The sequence below is a fragment of the Anas acuta genome, chromosome 1 (genome assembly GCF_963932015.1).
Source record: "Anas acuta chromosome 1, bAnaAcu1.1, whole genome shotgun sequence".
Classification (NCBI taxonomy): Eukaryota; Metazoa; Chordata; class Aves; order Anseriformes; family Anatidae; genus Anas; species Anas acuta.
Window position 1 is genome coordinate 121,853,943 of NC_088979.1, and position 27,150 is coordinate 121,881,092.

A 27,150-nucleotide genomic window follows, 5' to 3' on the forward strand; every position below is an offset into this window, starting at 1 on the left:
CCGCGCGCGCGTGCGGGGGGTCACGTGGCTTGGGCGGGAGGGAGGGGGGGTGAGGGGAGGGAGGGGAGGGTGGTGAGGCGGCGGCGCATGCGCACACGGGGCCGCCGTCAGCTGAGCTGAGCCGGGCCGCGGCCGCTGCAGGGAGCGGGGCGCCGCAGGTGAGGATCGCGCCCCCCCTCCCCTTTTCATCTCCTTCACCCCCCCCTCTCACCACCTCCCCACGCTAATCCGCTCCCCTCGCCTCCGTTATGTGTGTGGGGGTCTCCTGTCAGGGCTCCCAACGGCCGTCAACGGTCGCCAACGGCCGCCGGTGCCCGCCGCCGCCGCCATGATGGCCCGGCCCGGCCCGCTGTGTGGGGCTCCAGCACCGGGGGGGCTCCCCCGCTGTGCCCTGAGGGTGTTGTGGTACCGCGGTGCTGCTTGCCAGGGCCGGCCGGTGGTGGTTTGCTTGATAACGCCGCTGGTGAGGCCGGGAAGGTTTGTATTCCTGGAGTTAGGGGTGGAAGCTGAGCCCTGCTGAGGTGATCTGCCCGTAAAATTCGTTTAAAGGTAAGGTTTAAGGTGAAGGGGCTTCGTTCCGGGTGCTCTCATCGCTGGCCGTGACCCTCAGGTATGTGACATGCGTGTATCAGGATCTATCCGTCCAAAGTGATTTCTTCTACGTTTTATTCACTTGTCCTACAACAAATTACAGCATTCATACTCCAGCGGGGAAAAAAAGCAGTTTGGTGATAATTTTATTCGTTGTAATGCAATGCATCAGCGGAGCACACCAGCCATTTGATCCCTCGCAGTGTTTAAAATGCTAATACGACTTGATGAAGTGGAGAGGGAAAAGAAGGAAAACCTGCCAACAGCAAGCTGAAGCTGGTTCATGGGCCTGCCCACTTGTAGCACCTCAGTGAGCATGTGCCGAGTGTAGGTTGGCATCGCTGAGTGAAAGTTTGAACAACTATAGGCAGATCCTTACTATATTGTATAAATTGCTGAATTTGTACTGACTTTGGCACTCCGCAGGCCTGCAGCAGATGAAGGTTTAGCTTCTCTACACAGTACTTTTAAAGGTGTTTTATTATTTGTTAGTAATTTTGTCACGTTTTATTATTTTCTAACTAAGAATATGTGACTTGAAGTTAGTGTCTACAGGTCTTTGAATACCCCAGAAATCTTGCAGATTATTTTTACTGTGCTTTCCAGGTTATTAGGTCAGGTCTTCTTGAAAACTGTTTTATTATTGTATGGCAGAAACGGCTAGCGTCAATTCCATAATCAGGAGACAAAGCATGGCATTAATGTCAAACAACCAGAAGCATCAGTGTGGTAGGGTGGAGAGGAGAAACTAAGACAAGGCTGGAAAATGTCAGCTGACATCAGCTGACTCTTCAAAGGGGGGTTGAAGTCTTGTGTTGCAATAGTAACACAAGATCTCAGTTTCCTGAAAATGCATCCTTCCATTTTCCCAATCAAGATCTATTTTCTATTTTAAAGTTCATCCAGGAGCGATTAGTACTACTTCCTTAATTCTCATACCATCTTAGCATAAGTTTAACTTTTATTTTGATCTAAGTATATGTAAACTGCTTTATAACTCAATATAAACTTGCTGGATGAAGTCTGTAGGCTTCAGTGTGCTTCAGTCTTTTTTTTTCCCTAGTATAAACTTGGAGCATTTATCTTCCAGATGCACACGGGTACTACCATTACTTGTGGTCATCTGAAACAGCTGTAGACCAGCAGATTACTGGAGGATTCCCCTGGAGATGCATTTAGATGCACCTTGGGTCTTCCTTTTGTGTTTTGATCACGATACTGTCTCTTCAAGTTCCGAAGCCCTCCAAACTCCTAGTAGTGTTTTTCCCTCATGCTTGCTTGTGCTGAAGCTATGTTCCTAATTAGACATCCCCAGCCTTTTAAAACAAGTGAAAGCATTACAGGAGAACTTGGTAGATCTATTTGGTTAATTTGGTGTTGACCAAAAAAGGTTGCGTGCTGTTGCTGGCCAATAATAGCGCCCTTATTTTATTTTATTATTATTTTTTTAACTAAAGTGCATGGAAACGTATTAGCACTTAGGCAGAAGTTACCACAGTGAACTGAAACTGATTTTCTTTCCCCAATACTTGTATCATTTTTTACAAAAAGTTTTTTTTTTTTTTGATTTGGAAATATTGAGGTATTGTTGAGCAATGGTATCCACATGATTGTTTCGAATGGAACACAATCAAGGAAAACAGGTGATTGGAACAACTGGGATATCATGCTTGTTCACTCTTACTCACTGTCCTCAGGCATGTGACTTCTTCAGCCTTCCAGCTGGATGGAGAGAAATGGGGATCTGCTCCAGCACAGGAAGCTAAATGAATCAACCCTTTCTGTCTGTACAGAGGCTAAGCTCCTTCTTCAGTAGGTGATTACCTATAGATCTATCATGCAAAACTGCCTTAGGTTGGATCTTCTGGATGTCAGCACTGGATCTTGGCCTTGTTCTGAAAAAGGGCTTTTTGTGTGTGTATTGTCATCATTCTCCCCTCCGCCTTTGAAAGTGGAAGACTGAGCTTATACTAAACACCTGGATTTGGTTGTATCTCGCAGCAATAAGTTCTACAATGTGTATCTGTAATTTTTGTCCTGGCTAGCTTATCTCATCTCTGCATGCATTTATTTCGCCTGCTTCTGTCAGGTTCTCCTAAACACCTCCCACTCAGAACAACTGACCTTTTGCTGCCAGCTTTTTAGACTTCTGTATGTAATTTACCTGCTATCTAATAGCATCATTTCTGTACTAAAATTATATTCTTATTCTGAAACTGGTTAGATATACATGGATAAATCCCGAAAATCATAGCCTAGCAGGCTTTATTCCTATCACTTAACCAAATAGCAGATGAAAATCCCTCTTAGCTTCTGAATTTATTTCCTAGGTCATCACTTTGGTTACTGCGCTGAGCTTTTCTGACAGAAAATTTCAGTGCTCACTCCAGAAATAGTTTGTCTGACAGTGATCTAATGCATGTGTGGTAGCTGTTGACAGCTCTTCTGTCATTGTTCACATCATTTTGGAGAGTCCATTGTGGCTGTTCTAGGATGTTGTAATCAAGGAGTACTAAAACTAGTATGAGAAGCTGCAGTCATGACCATGTGTCTATAGCACTGGGCCGTTTGCATTAGCATTTGCTTTTTTGCATTCCTGAGCAGGATAATGTTAAAGACGGTTGCTGCATCAATTAACAACTGAGATTTTTCCTGCTAGACCGTTAAACGAGCTGAAACCCGTGCTGAAAGTTGACCTGTTGCAGATGCAAGCTCCTAAGGGACAGTGGTGCTCCAAGAGGGTGCCTCTGTTACGTGAAATTAAATCTTTAGTGGGACAAACGTTTGGTCCTTCTCATTATTACATCATTATTTCATTTCTTACTGTAATAGAAAGTTTTAAAAGCAGCTCTTCAGAAAAACTAATATGGTATTTTTTGGCTAAATGCAAAGAGCATTGATAAGGACTTCCTAAAAGTCAGTTTTGCTTAATGAATTTCTTCTAGATCCATGAAATGTTGAGGGGTTTGTTATTGTGACAAATTTGTGTCACCTAGTAGATATTCAGCCAACTGCCACCATATGTAGTTTACGTTGGAGGGGCTCTGGCTGTTCTGAAGAATCTGTGAATACTTCAGGTAATTGAACATAAAATCTCCAAATGTGGTTTAACTTGCTTTAAAACATAAAGGTGAAGTTTTCCATTACAGGGAAAGTCAACCTCAACCTCAATTTAATTTCCTTTTTATGGGAGTCCCATGCCAGTGTGTACATTCGTGATTCCAACCAGGTGTTTCATTATACCAAAGTGCTGGAAAAGAGTGCTTCTATCTCCGAGGTGTATTAGATCTTTTTTTTAAAGGCTTTCATGCAAAATCATTCTTGATTCAGCCCTTTAAGCTAGCTGGTTTGTCCAATACATCACATAATAAAATGAAGATTTCTTAATATCCCTATGAGAAATACTTCAAGTAACAAGGCCAAATGCACCTAAAAGCTGAGTGACTGTTTTATTTTATGAAAACAAGGGTAGATACTTCAGCTTTGCTGTAAGGTTAGTGAGGTTAATGAAAATACTGCTCGTCTAGGGGAAATGACAGAGCGTTGCACAAAACAGATGGCTGCAGAACTTCTCAGCACTAGCAGTCAGAAAATGGGATCAGGATGAGAAACAGTGGTCACTGTAGGACACAGAAATGAATATTGCATTGGTATTCTCTGTTACAGCTTGGATCTCTGCTGTGTTAGATCTTTATTCTGTGTGAAAGCCTATCAAGCCAAAGAAGGGGCAGGAGGCATTACAGTCTGAAAGGAATGTAAAATTTTTCACAGTTGGAAGCTACTAAACTAATGTAATGGCTCAGAAATCAGGGGAAGCTCATCCATTTCGACCTCTAAAGCTCTTCTGGAGAAGCCTTCTGGGCTGAGAGGAAAGAACCCCTGTAGAAAAATGTATTGGGGAACGCTGGGTGGCTTTTAAGCAGTCAGGTGGTGAAGATTTACTCACACCAAGTGGCTTCTCTGGAAACGGGAATATTTTAATCGACAAAACTGGGATCTTTACTGATTCTAAGTACCGTGTGACCGCTGCGTTTGAAGTCAGAAGGCTGGTTATCTGCTGAGCTGAGCAAATCCCCAGTGGGTCAAAGCAGTTATGCAGTGAATGAGTTGCAGGTCATTCCATAGCTCTAAGTGAGCGTTATTTACACAAATCCCTGACCTACCAAGAGCAGAGACAACCTCAGTGTGCCCTGCGGCAAGCGGAACTGGCTGAATATTTAAATGGGAGGCTTGTCTGTAATGTTGAGTTTAGGAAACAACGATACCTCTAATTCTGGGCTTAGGGCATGAAGGTTGGTACAGTCAGTGCCTCAATGCTGTGATGTTCATTATGAAGAGAAAACTAAGGCATGTTACAGGAGGTAAATCCTGCATGATTTTCGTATGTTGCATAACGAAGTTGGAAGGTAGTTGTTGGCACACCAGAAGGCTGTGCTGCCATTCAGAGAGGGGCATCAACAGCCTAGAAAAAATGGGCTGGCAGGAGTCTGATGCTGTTAACAAAGGCAAATGGCAAGCCTTGCACATGGGGGAAAAAGGGCCACAGAGATTGGTTGAGGGTTTGGAGCATCTCTCTTAAGAGGGGAGGCTGTGAATTTAGGTTTGAGAAGAGAAAGCTCGGAGAACCTGACCACAAAGTGCATAAATTCATAATGTGTGGGAACAAGGGAGATGGAGCCAGACTCTGCTCAGTACCTGTTGAAAGCACAAGAAGCAGTGGGCACAAACTGAAATTCACAGGGTTCCCTTTAAACATCAGAAAAAGCTTTTTGTTTGTTTCTTTACTGTAAGGGTGATTGAACACCATGCAGAGAGTTTGAGGAGTCTCCATGCTTGGAGGTCACCAGAACCCAGCTGGATGATCTGCAGAGGCACTCTCCAACCTCAGTAATTCTGTTATTCGGTGCCTGAGAAACCTGGAATCATTTTCCTTGCTGTATTATGGTAAAATTGCAACTGTGTAGTGTGAAGGAGCATTTGTCCTCCGTTTCCAGTGACCTGTGTCAGAGCTTTGGCCATGCTGTTCCTTCCGGGAAAATCTCCCGGACTGTAGGTGCAGAAATGCTGCTGAACTTCTGCATTTGTCTAGTATCTCCAGCGCTGTTCTTTTTAATACTTCCTCTTAAAAATATCATCTGTTCAAAGGGGAAGTATAAAGTGTCCAACTTCCAGCAAATCCACGTCAATGATTGCCATATTTATGGGACCCCTGCAACACATCTTTGTGCATCTGGATAGTGGGATTTGTGCCCTCTGCCTGTTTCTTTGGAAAACTTTATTCGGCTGGGTTTTACTGCATCTGCCTGTTAAGCTTCCCTGGATATTGAACGTATGGGCTTGTATTTTAACTATGTTTTCCTACCGAAGAAGTTGAAACACATTGCTCTGTTTCAGATGCAGTAAAATCCGTGACCTTACTTCAGATTTACTCCAGCAGAATGAATCCAAGCGCCGTTGACTTGCTAACATGATGTTGCTGCCTCTGAACTGCGAGTCTTGTGCTATTTAATACCGCTTTGCTTGATGTATTTGAGCATTTGTGCCAACATGACATGTTGCTTACCCTTGAACCTGCAAAGATGATCTTGCAAACTTGTGATGGTTGCAGGGAGCTCTTGGGATCATGCGTTTTTTTGGGGAGAGACCCCCCAGCTTCTCGTCCTTTGTACAATACACAGGACAGTGTCAGTGCCTGCTGATCTTTGGCACCATGTGCACGTGGCCATCGCTCAGTGCGGAGCATCAGTCGGTGTAGCTGAGGCATTGGCTATCATGCAGCTGCATCCACGCTTCTGCCGACTACGGGGAGGGCTTTTATGTTAGCGGTAAGCCCCACAAGATTATTTTGCCAGGAATCAATACCTGTGCTAAATCCTCCAGCAATTAGCATTGCGGTGCTGTCAGCGACTCCCTGGGCACTCTGTCGTTAAACACTCGTGCTGTTAAGCTGGTGGGGAGCCGAGCGCACCGGCACGGATCTGTTACACCGGAGGCAGAAAGCAGGCATCTCTCTCTCCCTTTCTCCAGGATTTTTATGCATCCCTTGGAGCCCGCTGCTGAATTATTTGGGCTCAGTCCTGGGCACGAAGGAGGGCACAGATGGGAATTCGGCCGGGCTTTAGGTAGCCGCGTTTGCTACTGCGGCATTCCTCAGCGCTGGTGGGAGAGAGACTGATGACTCATCAAGTCAGGTGGCTGTGCCTCTGCTGTGTGTCAGAAATTTCGTTCCCCTCTGCAGCAGGCTTTCTCATCCCTGTGTACAGGGGCACCAGAAGGACAATTTTTTTTCCCAAGTGGTGATGCTTAGCTGCTGAATTCTTGCGCTGCTTCATCCGCGGGGGTCTGCGTTCCTCTGTATTTCTGCAAAATAAGGTAAGACTCAGTGTTTACCTGAAATACTCACGGATTTTCTTCCTTGCTTTAAGGAGGCTCCTTCTAAAAATCTCACTGGAGTCTTAATTTTGAAGAGATCTTTGTGGTGAGGCAGATCGTTGTGCAAACTGATCAAATGTTTGAGGCAGAACCAAGGAATGGTAACAGAAAACAGCACTGAGAGCAGGATACTTTCATTGAGGGGGGGTTACCGCGTAGCCAAATTACTGTGCTGGGGAAAAATCAAGATAGAAAATCAGGTTTGTTGGCCATTTCTTCTTTAACAGCGACTAAAGTGTTACTTTAAAGCACCCTTCAGTCTGAGATGTTACTGCAGCACGTAATATTTTGATTTGTGGCACTGTGATGCAGAATACGACCATATTAGAGCTTAAAGCGTGTTTCAAATTAATAGTTGAACAGTTTGAGAGAAGGAAGGTTACAAATTTATAAGTTGTAGAGGATACAAGATGCATTTTTTGAGTGATATGGGGATTAAAATTAAAATTAATACCCCATGTAGGTGTGCTAGTAGAGTTTGCTGGAGTGAGCTGCATATCCTGTGCTGGCGAGAGGCCTCTGGAAGGCTGTAAGAATCAGCAGGTTTCCAAAATGGCTAGCTGCTCTGGCTTTGGGGGTCAGTACGTGCTGTCTGCCCACACGTGAAGCGATGCTCAGCAAATTCTGGCACGCTTGAGGGAAGTCGTGTTATCAAGGCAGACATGTCACAGCACTGGCAGATAACATTTCTGCCCTCTGAGATGTTTCCATCCAAAATAAACATCTAAGGCTGATATGCAACGATGAGAAAGCAGTGCAGAGACAAATAACATTTTTTTCTTAATCTGCACTCAAGGTTAAAAGATGTGTAGCCCCTTAAAGAAGGGGTCAGCAAAGGTGAGGAAGAATTCACTGCTTCTTTTACGCTTGGAGCAGGAGTGGATCCTTGTGTTTCGAAGCAGTCAGTACAGCTGCCAAAGGTCAGGACAGGAGCAGGGTTCACTGGCGTGTCCATAGGTGATCCTTCCCTGGTAGTTGGCTCGGACGGTAAGTGGGGAAGGCTGTAGGAAGAGCAGCCACAAGAGAGGCTGATGTTGGCTGTGAAGATGTTGCCTTTTGACTGTGGAATGACAGTTTTGAGGTGGCTCTTTGCCTCCCTGAAAAATAAACACTTGCTTCAAGCAGCAGCTTCAGGTTTTGACTTGGATACGAAAAGTTAATTTAAATTGAAGCTAGTCAGTATTCTTCCCACTTTTGCTTACCTTGGTAATTTGAGTCTTAGCTAGGGGACCACGTACTGTCCAGTCACCAAAGAGTGCCACTGATTCACTTAGGAAAAAATGGTTTAACCCTTTCTTCGTTGTGCTCCTCTAGAAGGTTTGGTAGTTGGACTCGAGAGGTTGTTTTGTGTGGTTTGTTAAAGTGAGCATTTTGGGTGGGTTTTATAAGACCGGCTGCATTTTTTTTTTTTTTCAGTACAAACAGTAATTGTGCTCGAGTTTTGCAACATTTTAATTGTCAGAAGCAATGAAAAAGAGGAAACGATCGTGTTGGTCCAATTAGAACCAGCTCTTACCAGTTGCTCAGGGACTGCAGACTGCTTTGTGAGGCCCTCCCTCTGCCACTTGTCAGAGGGGAATTCTGAAAAATAAGCAGTGAAATTCAAGTCATCTTCAGGGCCTGAACAATAGGCAGCTTAAAGGCTAAATTGCCATTTTAGCGAGTAGGGGGATCTCACAGATGCCTCACTTAGAGAAGCTTTGAGCTCTGACTTACCAGTTCCACTCCAGGCTGGTAGTGACTGAGTCACGATCAACTGTTGGGGTGGCTGCTGGGAGAGGAACCCCTGGTAGCCGTGTTACACAACCCACTCCAGTGAGAAACGCAGCCTGGAAGAAGCTGCTCATCGGGACAAATAGGCAGAGGATCTGTAATGTAGTGTTAAAGAGATGGAAAATAATCATAAGATTTAAGGATGGCAAATATCAGCTACCGCCGGGTCAGGTCGAGCTTCTCAGGGGGACTGTGAGTGTGCACAGATGCAGCACGAGGCTCGCAGTGCTGGGTAGGCCCTGGTGATGAGCAGAGCACATTGTGTGTTGGGGCTACCACTCTGCAGCTTCCACCAGCACTGTAAAAGTGTCTGTAAGGTAGAAGTGGGCAGACATTTGCCTTGCTGTGCTTGAACACCGCTCCGTTTCCAAGGTAACACAAAGCATGATAAGGGCTGACAAAGCAAAACCCTGAACTGCTCTTATCGGCGCCAGAAGCAGGACAGCCCAACCGCCAATTACAGGACAGGCAGGGATCCGTGAGGTCTGCTTCTAACGAGCTTTTCCTTGTTTCACTTCTCTAGGCAGCAAATGGCAAGTCTATTGTTTAGCTGTTGTGCGGTGGGTTTTTTTGGCCATTATTCGGCACAGTTCTTCTCTAATGCTCCACAGGTTTCACCAAGTGCAAAGGCTGCCTCAAACCTTTTGCTGACTGTGAGGGATGTGGAGCAGACTTTCACATTTGAGTGCTGGTGCTTGTCATTTTATTTATTTTTTGCTCTGAACACTCTGATTCAGCAGTCTGAGATAGCAAAAATGGAATTTCCATAACTAATATTTGAAGTCTTGCTTTTTAAAGAACCGTGGTGGTAAAGCAGCCCCAGAACATTCTGCATACAGCATCAGAATCATGGACTCAGAATCGTGGAAAACTCTGGGTTTTGAAGGAGGATAGATGAGATGTGGATGGCAGAAGAGGTTCTTCCCTGTTTAAATATCTTGTTCTTTGGCTTGAAAGAAGACCAGCAGTTTTAGGGTATTTTTGGAGTGTGTCTCTTCTGTGGAGCATATTGGGGAGTGATGTTTCACCGTGTGTGTCTGCAATAGTGGAAGCTAGTTCTTGTTTGCTTAAACGAGTTACTTTTTAACATTCTGTTGCTTTAAAATCAGAGCAGGTAAGGTGCTTCGGGCTGTATGAGTTCAGAATTATTCAGTGTTTCCTCTAAATGGAAACAAAGAGTGCAGAGGGGAGGGAGAGGAGGAACTTCCTGCATATGCTTCTGTTCTGAAATTATTTTTTTCTCTTTTTCGTTCTGAACAGTTAAATAGACAAAATGGACTTCTCCAAGCTACCCAAAATCCGTGATGAGGACAGAGAGGCATTTGTTGGCTATGTCCATGGAGTCTCAGGACCTGGTAGGTATTTTGTAAGCAAAATCATAGCTTTTGTTTCATCTAGTTTGTTATTAATTGAGAAGTATTATTACTTGTTAACTTGGAAGAAGTATCATAAAGTTCTGGGTGGGATTTTTTTTTTCCTTTTTAAGAAGGATCTCTGCCTTTTACTCTGATAAAAAATAAAGATATATATTAACAAGGTTTTAAGGCTAATTAGTTTTTGAAAGATATAATGACCAGTAAACAGTCTTAGGACTAATATTTAAAAAAAAAAAAAAAAGCACTTGTTCAGGAAACTGCATGAAGCTTCTCTATAAATGTATGTGATGCTTAGTCTGTTCTCACTGAATCACAGAATCATAAAGGCTGGCAAAGCCCTCCAAGATCATCTGGTCCAACCATCCCCCTACCACCAATGTCACCACTAAACCATGTCCCTAAGCACCATGTCCAACCTTTCCTTGAACACTCCCAGGGATGGTGACTCCACCACCTCCCTGGGCAACCCATTCCAATCCCTGACTGCTCTTTCTGAGACAAAATGTCTCCAAATTTCCGATCCAAACCTCTCCTGGTGCAACTTGGGGCCATTCCCTCTGGTCCTATCACTAGTTACCTGTGAGAAGCAGCCGACCCCAGCTCCCCACAGCTTCCTTTCAGGTAGTTACAGAGAGCAATAAGGTGTCCCCTGAGCCTCCTTTTCTCCAGACTAAACAACCCCAGATTCCTCAACTGCTCCTTATAGGACTTGTGCTCCAGACCCAATCCCATTTGACCCTCTGCACTCTGTAACACTCAATTCTCTGCTGTTGTCAGGCTGCCCTGTGTTACTGCACAGTGTGTGCTGCAAATGTCAGGGAGGGTGGCAATACGTGGTGGTATTACAGCTGGGAGAAGGATGACTGCTCCTCCTGTTTTATCCCCCTAAATGGTTTATTTGGGTTCTGCTATTAACAGCTTTTGAATTACATGCAAACTGTACTGGCTTTTCCTCCTCTTCAAGAGATGAGGGAAAGAGATGAAGGAAAGGATAGTAATGTGAGCACAAAAGAAGAGCATGTATTTTTGGTAGTGGAGCTGCTTTGAGAAACTTCCATGGCTTGTATCTACCTAAAGAAAAATGCCCGTTCCTTAACTGCAAATGGGATACGATATAAGACATGATAAATTTTGTCCTAAAACCCTCTGTAGTAAAAGCAACACTCTGTGTAGTAGTCCATGTACAACCTGCTAAAATGTAAGTCAACATGGTAGAAAGCTGCAGGCCCAAACTTTGTTGTAAAGTAGACTTCGTCTGTAGGAGGTTAACTAAATGCCTTGAAATACACATCCCTTTTCTACAAAATGAAGTATCGAAATAGAGAAGTGACTATTGAATATGATGCCTGCAAAGTCCAGTGCACCTCCAAAACCCTTAACGTTCACCATCTGTCAGGATATGCCAGAGGATTTGTCTGCATACTATGCTCTGATAGTATTGTCTTATGAATATAAAGGAACAGTGTAAAATGTGGAAAGAAGGCTTTTTTTTTTTTTTTTATAGGCTTTTAAACTAAAAATATCAGGAATTGTGGCAGCCAAGTTATCCTTTTGTTAAATCAAAAATGTGCTTCTGATTTGGGTGAATACCAGGCGTGTGCTCTCCAATTCTTACTGACTCCTGATGAGCAAATTTGCTGAACTACAGGAAAAACATTCACGTGTGTGTCTGTCTTCTGCAGTGGTCACCGCTTGCAACATGGCAGGAGCTGCCATGTATGAGCTGGTACGAGTAGGCCACAGCGAACTGGTGGGGGAAATCATCCGACTGGAAGGTGATTTGGCAACTGTCCAGGTGTATGAAGAAACATGTATCCTTTTCTGGCCTGTTCAGTCCAGAACACGGTGGTGGTTATGGTAAAGGTGGTGAACAAAGCTGGCTGGGACCAGCCCTTGGTACTTGCAATGCCAGCAGGCAGCAGCATCTGTTCTGCCACATCTTTTGTAAATTCTGACACTTTTGAGGTAAATCTTACCTTGTTTGGCTGTGTGACAAAGAAATTCCTGTTATTTTACGTAGAAACCAAGTAATATATATTTAAGTTCACGTGAATTCAGGTATTACAGCTCCGTGCTAACAAAGTTGTTTGACAGATGTCGACCACGATTGGCAAAACTACCAAGCAGTAGTATTTGTCATCGTTTTTTTCTTTGCTTTTGAAAATTCTGCTTGTATTGCACTTCAGAAGGAAATGCAGAGTGGGCAGGATTTCTTCTGGACAGACTATTCTGACAGATGTGATAAATTCTTCTTTTTGCTTCTGTATTGTGCTTGTGGAGTCTGTGTCCAGCCAAGGCACAGCCTGTATTCTGAAATCTAGCCTTAAAGTGGATTTCCTGTTGCAAGTGTAAAAGAGAACATAAGAGCAGTTCTTTAAACTTGATGCCAGACTTCTTTTTCTCAGTCTTTTAAACTTAAGAGTTGGCTCTGCCTGTGTGTAAAGGCCAGGAAAAAGCCTGCGCTGACTCCCAAAGCTTTGTTTTGGAGAGTTGGGTGGTAAACTGGTTACTAGATTGTGTCTGTACCTAATAATTTGTGATTTTAGTTGGCTCATCGTTGCACTATTTAGTAGCCTTCCATCAATACGTTGAACAAGTCCAATGTTTAAGTATATCTTACTCTTAGATCTCTCATGAGAGGATAACGAAGGCTTTATGAGCTCAACTTGCATTTAATCCCTCAAGTCTTACATAGGTTTTTGGGGTTTCTCTTGTATTCTGACAGGGTGTTTTGCATTTTTGGAGCTCAGGTGGTGCATAGACTGGACAGCTCAACATTAGAGATGAGGGAAATGCTAATCTAAGACAAATGCTCTTTAAAATTAGGCGACATGCTTCTCAAATGATGATACATATCTTATTAACAAAAATATTGTATTAAGGTTAGAAAGATGACAAGAGTATGATGATGTGAGAGTGATGCCTTCTTCCCTGTCCTTTGTCTGGATGAACTTTTCCTCAGCCAATCTTCAGCTGGTGTCTCTGTAGGAGATCCGGTACTGCGTACTGGCAAACCGCTCTCGGTGGAACTGGGACCTGGCATTATGGGAGCTATTTTTGATGGTATCCAGAGGCCTCTGTCAGACATCAGCACTCTGACCAAAAGTATCTATATCCCTAGAGGTGTCAATGTGTCCGCTTTGAGCCGAGATGTCAAATGGGACTTCACACCTTCTAGAAATTTGCGGGTAGGTTCTGGTAAGCCTTTCGTCCTCTCATGCTCCTCTCTTCTTGGAGTATAGAGCCACAGCAGAGTGTGAAGGCTGTCACTGCTGGTAACCGTGGTTACAATGAGTTAAGTTCATGAAAAGGGGTGCGAGGAGGTGTTAGGGATATATGAGAGTGAGGACTAGACAAGGATCATGAAAACTTACTCTGTGTGACTTACTGGGTGTTGTTGCTGCGTATGGAAAACTTTCAAAGCTTTAATTTACTTGCAGCACTATAAAGAGCCTAGTGGAATTGCACTAAACACTAGCAGGTGCTACCTCTGCAAAAAGAATAACAACAGCACGCAGTGAAGGTAGCCTTAGAAGTGGAAAATATCATAGCTTTAGCCCTTGGCGTATGCTTTTTTTTTTTTAATTATTATTATTTTTTATTCCAGTCCTTCAGGTTAGCATATGCTGTCCTTTCTCTACTTAGCACATTAGGCTGAGAGGTATAGAAGGAACAAGGAGAATTCCTTGCACCAGTCAGTAATTGCTTTACTCTAAGCCTTGAAATGCTTCTGAACACACGTAGTATTGCTAGCAATGTGATGTTGGAGCAATGAGGTATGTAAATGGGCTGCTGTGCTGTAACAAAGCATTTACAAAAGAAGTAATCACGGTACTAGACTTAATAGCTATGGTTATGTGATCCTTTGTCAGCATTTTTTTTTTTAAACTAGAGTTCTCACTTATGACTAATAGACTTGTTCTGATTTCAGGTTGGCAGCCACATCACGGGTGGAGATATTTATGGCATAGTGAATGAAAATTCCCTTATCAAGCACAAAATCATGCTGCCCCCACGGAACAGGGGTACAGTTACATACATTGCTCCACCGGGAAACTATGACACTTCAGTAAGTCTCCCAAACAGTGGTTACCGGGGATATTCCATATCTCTTTTGTAGGGTTGATGTACCCTTCCTGTTCTGTATGAAGTTCTGTATGAAGTGTGCAACTGTTTGCTTACTTCAGATGTCTGGTGCTCTTTGTTAGGATGTTGTCTTAGAGCTGGAGTTTGAAGGTGTGAAGGAGAAGTTCACTATGGTCCAGGTTTGGCCTGTACGTCAAGTCCGTCCTGTTACTGAAAAGTTACCAGCGAATCATCCTTTGCTAACTGGCCAACGGGTGCTGGATGCCCTCTTCCCGTAAGTATTACCCTTATTTTTCTAGTATGGAAGAAATCTCTTTTAGGGGAGAGGGCGGTGTTAATTTCTTAAGGGCAAACAGACGCCAAACCTTCACTTTGTATTTGAGCATAAATCTAAAAAGAAAAACAAAACAAAGAACAGAAGAAAAAAAATATCCACACCTAGCTGATAATATTGATTGATAATATATCTGCCAGGAGAACCTACTAGTGGAAAAAGGTTAAAAGGAAGTTTGACAAGATAGTTCTTGTGCATTAATCCAGTAAAGAACTGACAAGTCTACATGGAATCCTACCAAATCTACAGAAAGATTATAGCTTTCAAGCTTGGATATCTCCATTTGAGCACATGAGTAGGATCTGTTTCCATGGTCTTGAAGATGTGCATTTCTAGAATCACTGCTTATGAAAACTATCACGCGGAATTGTAACTCAAAATGCCCTTTTAAATGGCTAACTTCCAAGGCACTGAATTTGGTAATTTTTGGTCCTAAAATATTGTGCTTCTTATTCTTATAATGCGCACTTAAGTGCAGTTGATACTCTTTTCTTGATGTTTGCATTCCATCAGTGCTTCCAGCTGTGAAAACAACCATGTTTCAAGCCTGAAAGCAGAGCTCTTGTACCAGCATAACTCACATAATTCAAGGGCAGTAGAAGGAAAGGGTAGTTTATTCCCTCAGTCTTCTGGTTTGGTGAAATACCTCTGTGCTTCTCACCTAGAACACCGAATGTTACTCCTGTCGTTCTGCTTTTAATTAGACAGCTTTATTGGAATTATTATGAGATGGGAGAGAGTTGTTCTTGAGTTCCTTGCAAATCAGAGTCCCTTTTCTTTTCTCAGGTGTGTACAAGGGGGCACAACAGCGATTCCCGGGGCCTTCGGCTGTGGGAAGACTGTGATTTCCCAGTCTCTCTCAAAGTACTCCAACAGTGATGTCATCATTTATGTAGGCTGTGGAGAACGAGGAAATGAAATGTCTGAAGTGCTGAGAGATTTCCCTGAGGTTAGTACGGAGAATTAATGGAGAGTAAACCATTTTGGAAAGACTTGCTATTATACTGTATTGTTACTGAGTACAATTTCTTATTGGCATAGTGGCTTGAAAAGATCTTTCTGGCTGTTAATTCTGACTGTAGTAGCAGAAATTACTTTTAGCTCATTCGGGAATGACTTCAGTGGCCCCTCAAGAAACATGTGGGCTAGTATTTGAATGTGCTTTTTAACTTGTTTAAAATAAAGCCAACATGAATGCCTCGGTGTAATTTATAAAGATATTACTTTTTATTGGCATTCTCTCTAACTTTTCTAGCTTTAGCACATATAGCAAATGCAGCATTTGGGTTTAAAGGATGCAGTAGAAAATACCTAGTTTAAAAAAAAAAAAAAAAAAAGCAACAGGTTCCGTCCTGCCTGTTAGATATTTGTGGATTAGTTGTGGCACAGCCTTCTGTAAAATAAGGGAAAGAGCAGATAGTCTGAACTGTTAGGTTGAAACTCCACTGTTAGAAATAAGGGGTAGAAATCTTGCTTGTGTCGATTGCAAGATGAGGATTGCAAGCTGGAGAGCAGCCATGAAAAAGGTAGATCCCGGGATATTTTTAAGAGTTCTATCTGAATGTCAGGATGTGCATTCTATTGTTCACATGCGTGTGAGACTTCATCTGAGAGATGTATGTGGGTTTATGTCCAGTTGTCAAAAATGATCTCAGATTGGTATGGGTGGGAGAAAAAACGCTCTGTTTCTTCATGGACTTAGGAGAGGTGAGTAAGATATTTGGCTCTTCTGGCCTAGTAAAGTGAGGCTTAAAGAACATAATGTACTACCTGACGCAGTGAATCTGTCATCACTCATTTGTGGTAAGAAGTGGGTTTAATAGGGGTTGCCACTTGCAGAAGGTGAAATGAGGCTGAGGTGTGTACGTTAGGGCTAAGCTGTGTGCAATCTGGATGGTGAAACCGTGTAGCATCCTGAAATCTTGTATCTGGTCACTGCTTTTGTTAGACTGGCTGTGAGGACAGTATCCTGATACAAGGTGAGAACTACAGTTTAAATAATGATCTGAAGTAATCGTTTTGTCTTGTTTTTCCCCTTTTAGTTAACAATGGAAGTTGATGGCAAGGTAGAAAGCATCATGAAGAGAACAGCTCTGGTTGCAAATACCTCCAACATGCCTGTGGCTGCCAGAGAGGCCTCTATCTACACTGGTGAGATTTACAGCAGGCTGGAAAAGGCTCTGTGTGTAGAGCAAGCCATCATGTTCTAATATTTTCAGTTCCTGAGATGGTTGGTACCATGAAACATGCTTAATTACAGAAATCAACCCTTTCAAGCCTTGTCTTTCTAGTGTCACAATTGAATTTGACTTGCTTGTATATAGCTATGGTTTCCACACATTAATTCTTGCTTATAAGTTGAACTTACCACACCAGGTCTCATTTAGATTTGCCCCATGTATTAATTATGTAAGTTTACATTCTCCATGAATAGCTTCGAGTAGCTTTTTACTGACAAGTACAGCTACTCAGTGGGCAGGAATAGTGCTCTCTGAGTCGTCTGCTTTCCTTTGCAGCCTCTTAGAATTGTGGTTTGTGGATTTTTTATTTTTTTTTAAATATTTTTTAATGAAGAGTTATCAGATAAAGCATATTTTCTGACATTTGTGTTCCGGTAGCTTAGAAAGGAAGGAGACATTTTAAAGTAAGAAGAGGCTTTGTTCATGGTTTCAGTGAGGCAAAGAACACTGGCAATGATATTGCCCTGTCTCCTTCAAGAAACGCACAGAAATATAAGATGGGCCAGAGTGGTTTGTATGCAAAAATGAGGAGAGTGAAATGAAATAAACAAAAAAAAAAGGCAGCATGAACATGATCTTGTGGGAAGAAAGAGTACCTTTCAGTCTCTGTTGACATCAGAACGTGAACTTAAATTATTTTTTTTGTTTGCCTCTTACATGAAGGTAGAATTCCTTTCTGAACTGTATCCTGCAGCGTGCTGTTGTCTTTTTTCTAGGAATCACCCTGTCTGAGTATTTCCGAGACATGGGCTACCATGTCAGCATGATGGCAGACTCTACTTCCCGATGGGCTGAGGCCCTCAGAGAAATTTCGGGACGACTGGCTGAAATGCCAGCTGGTGAGTAGTCCTTTCCTCAGTCCGGTCTTGTAAACGCATCCTTTAAACTCAGAGCCTTTGACTCGATTCCTGTGTGTTGATACTTGCAGACAGCGGTTACCCAGCCTACCTTGGTGCCCGTCTAGCCTCTTTCTATGAGCGAGCTGGCAGAGTGAAGTGTCTGGGAAATCCCGAAAGAGAAGGCAGCGTCAGCATTGTTGGAGCGTGAGTGTTGAGTTTTCTTTGCTTTGCACTGGCAGCAGTTCTTCCCAAATATCTTCAAAAGTCAAAGTGCCTTCAGAGAAGAAGGCCTTATTGCTCTGTCCAGCGGCAGAGCTACGGATCTGTAAATAGATGCTTAGTCTCTGTTCACCCTTAAGTAATGCTAAAACGTGCATAGGGGCAGAAAGAATGAGTGTGGAGGGTAGTTCTGTGAGGTGTGGAGTCACGGTCGCAGCAGTCAGAGGCAGCGGCTCCAGGAAGAGTGTCATTAGCACTGGCACTGCAAGGGATGTCAAACCAGGGAAAAGGGAAGGGAAGGTTTTTACCTGTTTGGGAAGGCATGTCAAGCCCAAATGAAATTGAATTGGCTATAGTATAGATCAATATGTGATATTTACCTGAAATAATTTCAAAAGGAGGTATTTTCTGTAAAATAATCTTTTCACTGTGTCTCAAGCTGCCCTATCGGCACGCCTATTGAATCTGTTCCTGTTGAGATGGGTTTGGTAATCCAAGCTGGAGTTACTACCTGAAGCTAAAGCGACTAAAATCATACTTTGATATTGCCAATCAGTTACTGAAATAACTGTAATCCATGGTACGCTTGGTATCACCCCTGTGTAGATGTGCTGCCACTATCATGCATCAGAAGCTTGCGATCTGTTATTTATGTGAAACGGTGTTAACTTTCTTGTTTCTGTAATCACTGACCTGTGTCATATGTTTGGTACTTCAGTTTAAATCGTGACAGTGATTCTGACTGTTTCTCCTCCTGTCTTCCTGCTCAGTGTCTCTCCCCCAGGTGGCGACTTCTCAGATCCTGTCACATCAGCTACGTTGGGCATCGTGCAGGTATGTCCCTCAAGCTGCAGATCTTTTGCCCACACTGTCAGATTCAAAATGGTTGTGCTTCAGTACCTTTGTGCCAGTGGCGGTGCAAGAGCTTTGATTTGATACAGGCAGCTTTGTAGGGTGCTATGGAAAATGTGCTAACAGTGTAAGAGGTGACTTTACGAGACGGTCTCTGAACTCTGTCCTGGTTTCAGTTAGCACAGAATTAATTTTCTTCCTAGTAGCTGGTGGAATGCTGTGTTTTGGCTTAGGATGAGAAGAGTGCTGATAACACCCCGATGCTTTAATTGTTGCAGAGCAGTGCTTATACTAAGCCAAGGACATCTCAGCCTTTTGCTCTGTCCTGCCAACGGGCAGGCTGGGGGTGCAGTAAGAGCTGGGAGGGGACAGACCCAGGACAGGTGACCCAAACTAGCCAAAGGGGTATTCCATACCATCTGACGTCATGCTAAACAATATATAGGGGTGGCTAGCTGGGGGGAAGGGGCCGGACTGCTCGGGGTTAGGCTGGGCATCGGTCAGCGGGTGGTGAGCAATTGCATTGTGCATCACTTGTTTGTACATATTATTATTACTTTCCTATTATCACCATTGTATTATTATTGTTATTATTTTTATTATTATTTTGTTATTATTATTTTCCTGTCTTATTAAACTGTCTTTATCTCAACTCACGGGCTTCACTTTCCATTTCTCTCCCCCGTCCCAGAGAGGGAGGGGGGAGGGTGAGCGAACGGCTGCGTGGTGTTTAGCTGCCGGCCGGGTTAAACCACGACAACTCATGTGTTTGAGAAGCGTTTGGAAGAGGGAGAAGAGGTGGCAAATCCTGCCAACCATGACTGCTTGGGAATATCCATGTGCCTCCTGACTGCAGCCCTTCGAGCTGCACTTGAAGCACGGCCACTCATGGCTAGGATGGAAAGTGAAGCACTTTTAGTAGGTACATCAAAATCAGGAAAAAATCCTCACAGCAGTTGACTGGGAGAAGAATATCTTGCAACTGATTGCCCATCCCTGTTTTGGGAAAAGGAGCAAGGTTAAATAGAGCTCTGCTTAACTAGACTCCACTAGTGACATTGTTACTGCTTATTCTGCCATTAGGAGGAGTCTCAAGCTAAATTCAGCTTAAACAACTTCTTCATTTTTGAGATACGTGTTTGAAAGTCACTGCTATAGTTAAATTAGCATAAAGCAGGTTTTCTTTTTCTTTCTCAGGCTTCTTTGTGATAGCCTTTGCTGTGTTGTTTGCTCAGACTTGCTTGTTGTGTTGTGTTTTTGTGTGTGTGTGTGTGTGTTTTCATTTTGCTTTCAGTTATTTTGTTTTGCTTTCAGTTTGAAAAACTAGGGGATCTTTCTGGTTCTGGCAGGTTTTCTGGGGCCTGGATAAGAAGCTGGCACAACGCAAACACTTCCCCTCTGTCAACTGGCTGATCAGTTACAGCAAATACACGCGTGCTCTGGATGAGTACTACGACAAGCATTTTACAGAGTTTGTCCCTCTCAGGACAAAGGCGAAAGAGATCCTACAAGAAGAGGAGGACCTTGCAGAGATTGTGCAGCTTGTGGGGAAGGTGAGTAGCCAGCTGTGAGGGAGTAGGGGGTCTGTGAGCTGTCCTCCACTTCCTTACTGCAAGCACGGGCTTTTGACCATATCCTAGACCAAACTTGATGGATACTGCATCATGGAAAAAAGGCAAACGTTTGCTGGGAGATGCCAGGCTCTCCTGCATTTAACCATGCTTCTGTGAAACTTTCTTGTATGTTATTTGACTTCTAATGACACACTTTTTTTTTTTTTTTGATTTGATAAATCTTGGCTTGAGGCTACTTTTCTCATGTAAATTAGATTGCAGGGCATCTAATGGTGGAGTTCAGAAACTTCGCTCCAGTGTTCAAGTCCTGCTGAAGTGCCCTGTGTTGCAAACTGCAATAGCACTCTGTTGGAAGTAGACCTTGTAAGAGAGATGATGCAGACGGATCTTTATTTTTAGTAGCCTGAAGAGTTACAATTTCTCAGAAACCATGTTCCCAGCAGCAGAAGAGAGGTGCTGGTATTTACAAGTTGGTATGCAGAAACAGAAGTGATCTGCTTTTTCTAAAACTGGTGGTTATCTAGTTTCTGTATGGAGACCTGTGATGTGACATATGGCTCCATTTTACAGGCATCCTTTAATTTCCTTCCTTCACTTCACTGTTCTGGATGGAGTGCTGAACTTGGACAGCAAAATTTCCCTGGAGAGCTCTCAAAAGGGACCAAGTGAAAACTGTTTTAGCTTAGCACTGTACATATGATAATTGAAAGGTACCCAGCACGTATTTGAGAGTAATTTAATTCCATGGTACATAGGTGAGCTGTGCTGATTTACAGGATACAGCTAATGCTACCCGTAACACGTTGCAGCTGCCGTTGTTTGAAAAAAGTTTGGTCCTGATGCTAGCCCTGTTCACCGATGTTCTAGCCCAGCTAAGAGGAGGCCTTTCACCAGATCTTGCCTAGCAGAGCTCTCTTCTTTAGATATGCCTTGGAAGAAAAGGAAATACCATCTTAGGGCCTTCTGCAATTTCTTTCTTACAAAAATAGGTTCTAAAAGAGTACTTTACAGAACAGGATAGAATGAGTTCTTGTCAAGGAAGTGACACTGAGCCTGGTGGTTGTAACTGCGGGTTGTGTTCCCACCACAGAAGCACTCGGACTGGTAGAGAAGAGTGAGTGCCCTGTGGTGCCAGTAATAACTCTGCAGCAGGGTTGTGTCTGTGCTGTACAGCATGACATACTGTTGGCATCAACATCTTTATTTTTCTTGACTGCCACAAAGGGAAAGCCCACGGTTAGCTGTGGAGGCTCCTATCAAATCCTTAATATTACTTATTGACCTAAAATGCTGAGATCTTGCTTTTCTTCCATGGATATCAGAATTTTAGGGAAGGGTGAATGGTTTTATTTCTTTATAAAGGAACGTAATGTTTCAATGTATCTCTTAACTAAGAGGATAGATTTAGATTAGATATCAGGAAGAATTCTTCCCTATGAGGGTGGTGAGGCACTAGAACAGGTTGCCCAGAGATGTTGTGGGTGTCCCATCCCTGTAGGTGTCCAAGATCAGGTTGGATTTGGCCTGGTCTAGTGGAAGTCCGTGCTCGTTGCAGGTGGTTAAAACAAGATGGTCTTTAAGGTCCCTTCCAGCCCAAACTATTCTGTGATTTCAGTGGAGCTGAGTACCAAACTAACAGTGGGCCTTTCTTTCCAGGCTTCTTTGGCAGAAACAGACAAGATTACCTTGGAGGTTGCCAAGCTGATAAAAGATGACTTCTTGCAACAGAATGGTTATACGCCTTATGACAGGTGAGGTCTGAATCTGTAGCTCTCCTGTTAATCACTAGAAACTTAGACATGTTCAGTAATGGTGTGTGCCTTTGGGTTATGTTGCTAAGGCAAGGAATGCTTGTATGTGACAGGGAGGCACAGGAAGCACCTTGATGTACTGTATAAATAATAATGAGGAACCTTCTGTGGCAGTCATCTGTCCATTAAAAATGAAACTTTGTGTGTAGAGCCTCTGGATTGTTCTTATCATAAAAATACTCCCGTTCCTGTGAGCAAAGAAACTTGTGGAACTGTCAGGGTCTCCCAGGCTGCTTGCAGAAAGCCTAATCCCATAATGGACCAAACAGGAAGAAGGACTGAATGTGAGAGTTGTACAGTGATGGTTACTGATCTCCTGCTTTGTTCAGTGTTTGGGTGTTTTGGAAACCTCACTTCAGGGTGATTGCCTTTGCCTCTAATAGGTCGCACATTTTTGATTAGGTGAATCGTAGGCTCACTATCTCCTTTGACAGCATGTATCAGAAACCTGTGGAATAGAGCAGGCTGTTATCTCAGGTGAGAATTCAGCATTGTTGTGAAGGCAGGAGCAAAGGCTGGTCCTGTTAGTTGTTCCAAGATGCCTGACGAATCTTCTTCTGTTCCATCAGATTCTGCCCTTTCTATAAAACCGTGGGAATGCTCTCCAATATGATTGCATTTTATGACATGGCACGCCGTGCTGTAGAAACGACAGCCCAGAGTGACAACAAGATCACGTGGTCCATCATCCGAGAGAACATGAGCGAAATCCTCTACAGACTTACCTCCATGAAATTCAAGGTATGTTTGTTTGTAGGTCTACACACTGGAGTATCCTCTGAGTAACTTCAGTACCCATCTTGTTAGAGTGCAGCTTTCCTACTCCTCTCTTAAAACTCACGCAGAGCTTGCTGGTCATAACATTTACTGCTAGGACAGTAACCTGTGGCACTGTCTGATGTTGAAGTAGCTAAGCAATATTCTCTAAAAAACGCGAGGCTTATTTTAAAACTCTTATAAGCCAGTATCACAAATCTTTCAAGAAATAATGCCATGAGATAAGATTATGTTTAAAGTTGAGCATTCTTGTGTGCCAGTGTTCTATTCCTGCAGGGTACCGGCTTGTTTCTGCAACAAGCAGATCCTTGGTATAGATTCTGAAAACATCAAGAATGAAACAAGACACACTTGGGTGTGTGAGCTTGCTTGAGAGCTGGTTATGTGGAAACAGGGGAAGTAATACCTTCATTTACAAACCCTGGCCACTAGAAGACATCTGGCATGCAGCATAGCAGGGGATAGGCATGGCTGAAAAATAGAATCTGTAGAATTAAAATGTTGTGTGGAGGTGGCCCTCTAACACAGTAATAGTTATGAAAGAAAACTGTTTCCTGAGCAACTAAAAAGGCGTATGAATTTAAATGTCCTGCTGTCTGTGCACTTTGGAGTGATAGGTAATGCAATCCGTACTTGTAAACACAGAGCACTCACCAAGAGCTGCATTGACCTAGAGGAACATAATGCTGAGAGGAGAATGGTGAAGGCATTTAACAGATTTCATAGCTTGACCGCTGTTGCTTCTTTCAGGGAAGGCCTTGGAGCCTCAGAACAAGGCTGATTGTTACAGTATTTGCCCTTGCCTTTCCTGAAAGGTATTCTGAGGAAAATGCAGCTGTTCAAAGATGTCCTTGAGCTTGTTAGGATTTCACAAGGCTATTTAAATTAACCGATCAACATCTGAATGATGGCAAAGTAACTCTTGCATTTACAGGGAATGCACCCCCAAAAATACAGCAGAGCATTTCTCTGAGGCACAAGAACCTTACTCCATTTGCTCTCGGGACAGGAGCTGGTAGGAATTACTGTAGCTCTTGGATCACATAGGACTAAAAAAGATGCTAAGCGTTATTGGATCCTTTCCAAATCAGTTGCTTTTCAGTAGGTAAAGTAAGCACTGCTCATGCAAATAGTTCTCTGTTCAGCATCCATTCTGCCTGCTCACTGAATGTGGGAAGTGGATGAGATTTAAATCCTGGGGCTGTTGCTGAGAAAAAGGGCAGACAGAAAGCAGACACGGAGCTATAACTGCCTGCTCTGTAGTTAGCAGGTGTTAATGCTGAGGTCAGGAAATGATAGCACTGGCAAAAAAGCAGGGTTGTCTCGAGTACTGGAGGCTTTTCAAGACTGATCTGTTCATCCGCCGTGGTGTTTTCCAGGACCCTGTCAAAGATGGTGAAGCAAAAATCAAGGCAGACTACGCTCAGCTGTTTGAGGATATGCAGAATGCGTTCCGCAGTCTGGAAGACTAGACTCGGCCTCTGTGACCACTCCGTTTTGTCCTCCGAATTCCTCATCTCAACTCCTCTGCTTCCCTACCTTACAAGAATGATGCAACAGTACTTGAGTTGATAAATAGCCCCGTTTCCCTGTTCATCCTCAGTGTCTTTACGAAACATTCCTCTTAGTTTGTGTTCGGCATTGCTTTGTGTGTCTGAAATGGTGAGTGACGTGCGAATGGGCCCGGCTGAGTGAAGAAATGCTGTTGTACACTTCTAGGGCAGGCAAAACGTCCCCTTGCCCTCTCCCAGCTCTCTTGGTAAGCCGTCTCTCACCTTGGGACCCAACCAAGTGAGCTGCACTGGCAGAGGAGGTGTAATCTTAATGCAGTCATGTGGTACGGTCTGAGCTGGCAGTGGTAAGGGCATTTAGGTCTAGCACTTTGCTAAGTGACTATCATGAAACTCCCTATTCTGAAGCAGAATTTTTGACCATACTGTGATGACCAAAGTTCTTCACTACCCTGGCCTTTCTGCAACCTCCAACCGAGCCTGTCGGTATTGAATTGTGGTAGTTGTGGCTCTCTCCAAGAAAGGACCGACTAGAAGATGAGCATGTACAAGTAGCCAGTATGCTTTTGTACACTGGAGAAACAGAGTTTTATTTTCCTACCTAATACAGATGGGACTGTTGGACTGAGCATCAGCTAAAGTCAAAGCCATAGCTGCTCGGTTTCCAGCAGATTTTCGCCTTTTGCATCCCACTCACCCCATAAAAATTCACAACACTCAGCTGCTTTAGTTTGTGAAGCGTGGCATTGCTGCTTCATCCTGCAGGCTGTAACGGGCTGTGGTGATTCCACGCGTGGACCAGGAACGCAGTCCTTCCTAGGTGGTGCTCTCTACCAACACTTGCCTCCAGTGCAGTGTCCGGGTCGCTTTTAGGCAAAGCAAAGCATGTGCTTAACCTTCCCGCCCCACCTCTGCCTCCTTGGCCTGTTTGGCAGTGGCACAGGTCCTCGGTTTGTGCGTAAAAATATGCCGTACTGTAAAGCTGCTGGGGCTAGGGGGGGAGGAGGAGGAAGGGCAACAGTACAGAGCGGATTTACTTCTGCCTTCTTGATTATGATGCAAGAGAAACTGGTGACTTCTGCACCATGCTCTGGAAGCACAGTCAGTCAAGCAGCTGAAACTGCTGTGTCTTGGGCTGGCTTATTGGCAAAACTAGATTGAGGTGAGGAGTGAGCATAGCGCAGCCTTGCTGACAAACTTCAAGTGCCAGCACTCCGAGCGTTGCTGCAGAGAGAGAAAAAGATGCTGTCATCCTCTCTATGGGCTCTCAGTTGGGTCAGACAGCATCTACTGCTTCTTTGTCGTGCAGCACTGCGCCTGGCTGGCATCTGCCGACTTGGTATGGTCACGAAACAGTAACTTGTGGCTGACGCTGGCAGTGGCCTGGTTGTTTAAGCATTCATTCCGCACTGAAGTGTTCTTCCACCAGCTGCCAGCTTTGAATAGTAGTGGTGCAAAGGGATCTTGGCGCTAAGGACCAAACGCTGCCACTCCCATTACGGTATCAGCTCGCCGTTTGCCATGGAAAGCCCAGCCAAAACCTAAATGGATTTCCTATTTTTGGTTCTCCCAAAAGAAACTACTACTACAGCTGATACTCTGGTAGTGAATGGTTAGGTTTACAGTTCACAAAACTTTCAGTGAATGCTGCTTATTTTAACGATGAGCATGTGTGAATGAATAGTCACCACTCAAGCTCTTGCTGGATTCCTCGTTGTTCATACCCTTCAGCACTGTACTATGTAGCATTTCATGCTAGAAAACAGATGTTCTTATCTCTTTAAATAGAGGATGTTATAAACTTTACAGAAGATGTCTAAGATAATGCAGTTCTAATATTTATTGTGCTGTACCTGGCCCTGACGTGTGACCAGTTCAAACAGTTTCATATATATTTTTGTCTTTTTTTTTTGTTTTGTGTCTCAGTTTTCAGTGTTGAGATTCTGATGTTCACTGTGTACTACAAGTCTTCCCTCCACTGAGGTGGGAGGAACAAAAAGATGGGCAGAACCCAGCCACCTACTTTATCTTGTATATTTCATAATGTATGTTGCTGGAAATTGTGTAAAAAAAAGATTAAAAAATTGTTGAAGTCAATGAGAATAAAATGGATTTAATGTAGCTTTAGCTGTCCTGTTTTCTGCTGTCAAACTAAAGCTGTGCCACAGTGATGTTCACAGCATACCATCAGCAAAGCTTACACCTTCCTTAAAATCTTACTTTTATCATTTTGGGGTCTCTTTAAACTTGGAACAAACAACTTAGCAGGGACACTTTACCTCAGTTCCCCCACTCCAGTACAGTTTACGTAATCTCCTCAGACATTATCAGGAAAATGTCATACTGGAGCGTAGGGGCTTTATTGTAACAGAAGCATCACTGTGATCTTGCTCTTTGGTGCTACAAGCTGCAACACATGCTAATGCAACACCTTGTAATAGTGCCAAGGTTCAGCCTTGAAGTATCTCCCTGCCTTGTACATCACGTTGCAGAATACTCCTTAAAATCTGAGATGCCCGTTTCAGTTAAGTTGTTCTGAACTCCTGTATCAAGAGTAGTAACATGGCTGTCCACACCCTTAAACTAATATGGTAACATTCTTTCTGTATAAGGGTTTGAACCTTCTGTAAATAGTACATTCTCACTCACATTCAGGCATTTCTGTACATCTTCGACACTGTGTAACAGCTCTTTAAGGGCCACGCTTTGCCTTTATATATATATATACACACAAA

General features: G+C 43.5%; 1 protein-coding gene across 2 annotated transcripts; it reads left to right on the forward strand.

The window, feature by feature from the left end:
- Window positions 1-19: 19 nt before the first annotated feature.
- Window positions 20-26,536, forward strand: ATP6V1A (ATPase H+ transporting V1 subunit A). Of its 2 annotated transcripts, none has more exons than XM_068698617.1 (15): window positions 20-158; window positions 10,057-10,151; window positions 11,855-11,983; window positions 13,146-13,360; window positions 14,104-14,241; window positions 14,381-14,532; window positions 15,379-15,541; window positions 16,635-16,743; window positions 17,549-17,671; window positions 17,761-17,875; window positions 18,661-18,724; window positions 20,092-20,295; window positions 21,973-22,067; window positions 22,697-22,868; window positions 24,284-26,536. In XM_068698617.1, the coding sequence occupies exons 2-15, from the start codon at window positions 10,070-10,072 to the stop codon at window positions 24,374-24,376; spliced, it is 1,854 nt and encodes a 617-aa protein (XP_068554718.1). In that variant the 5' UTR covers window positions 20-158; window positions 10,057-10,069; the 3' UTR covers window positions 24,377-26,536. The 2 variants fall into 2 exon arrangements, with proteins under 2 accessions (XP_068554718.1, XP_068554726.1); XM_068698625.1 differs by lacking the exon at window positions 20-158 and adding an exon at window positions 6,806-6,963.
- Window positions 26,537-27,150: the final 614 nt, after the last annotated feature.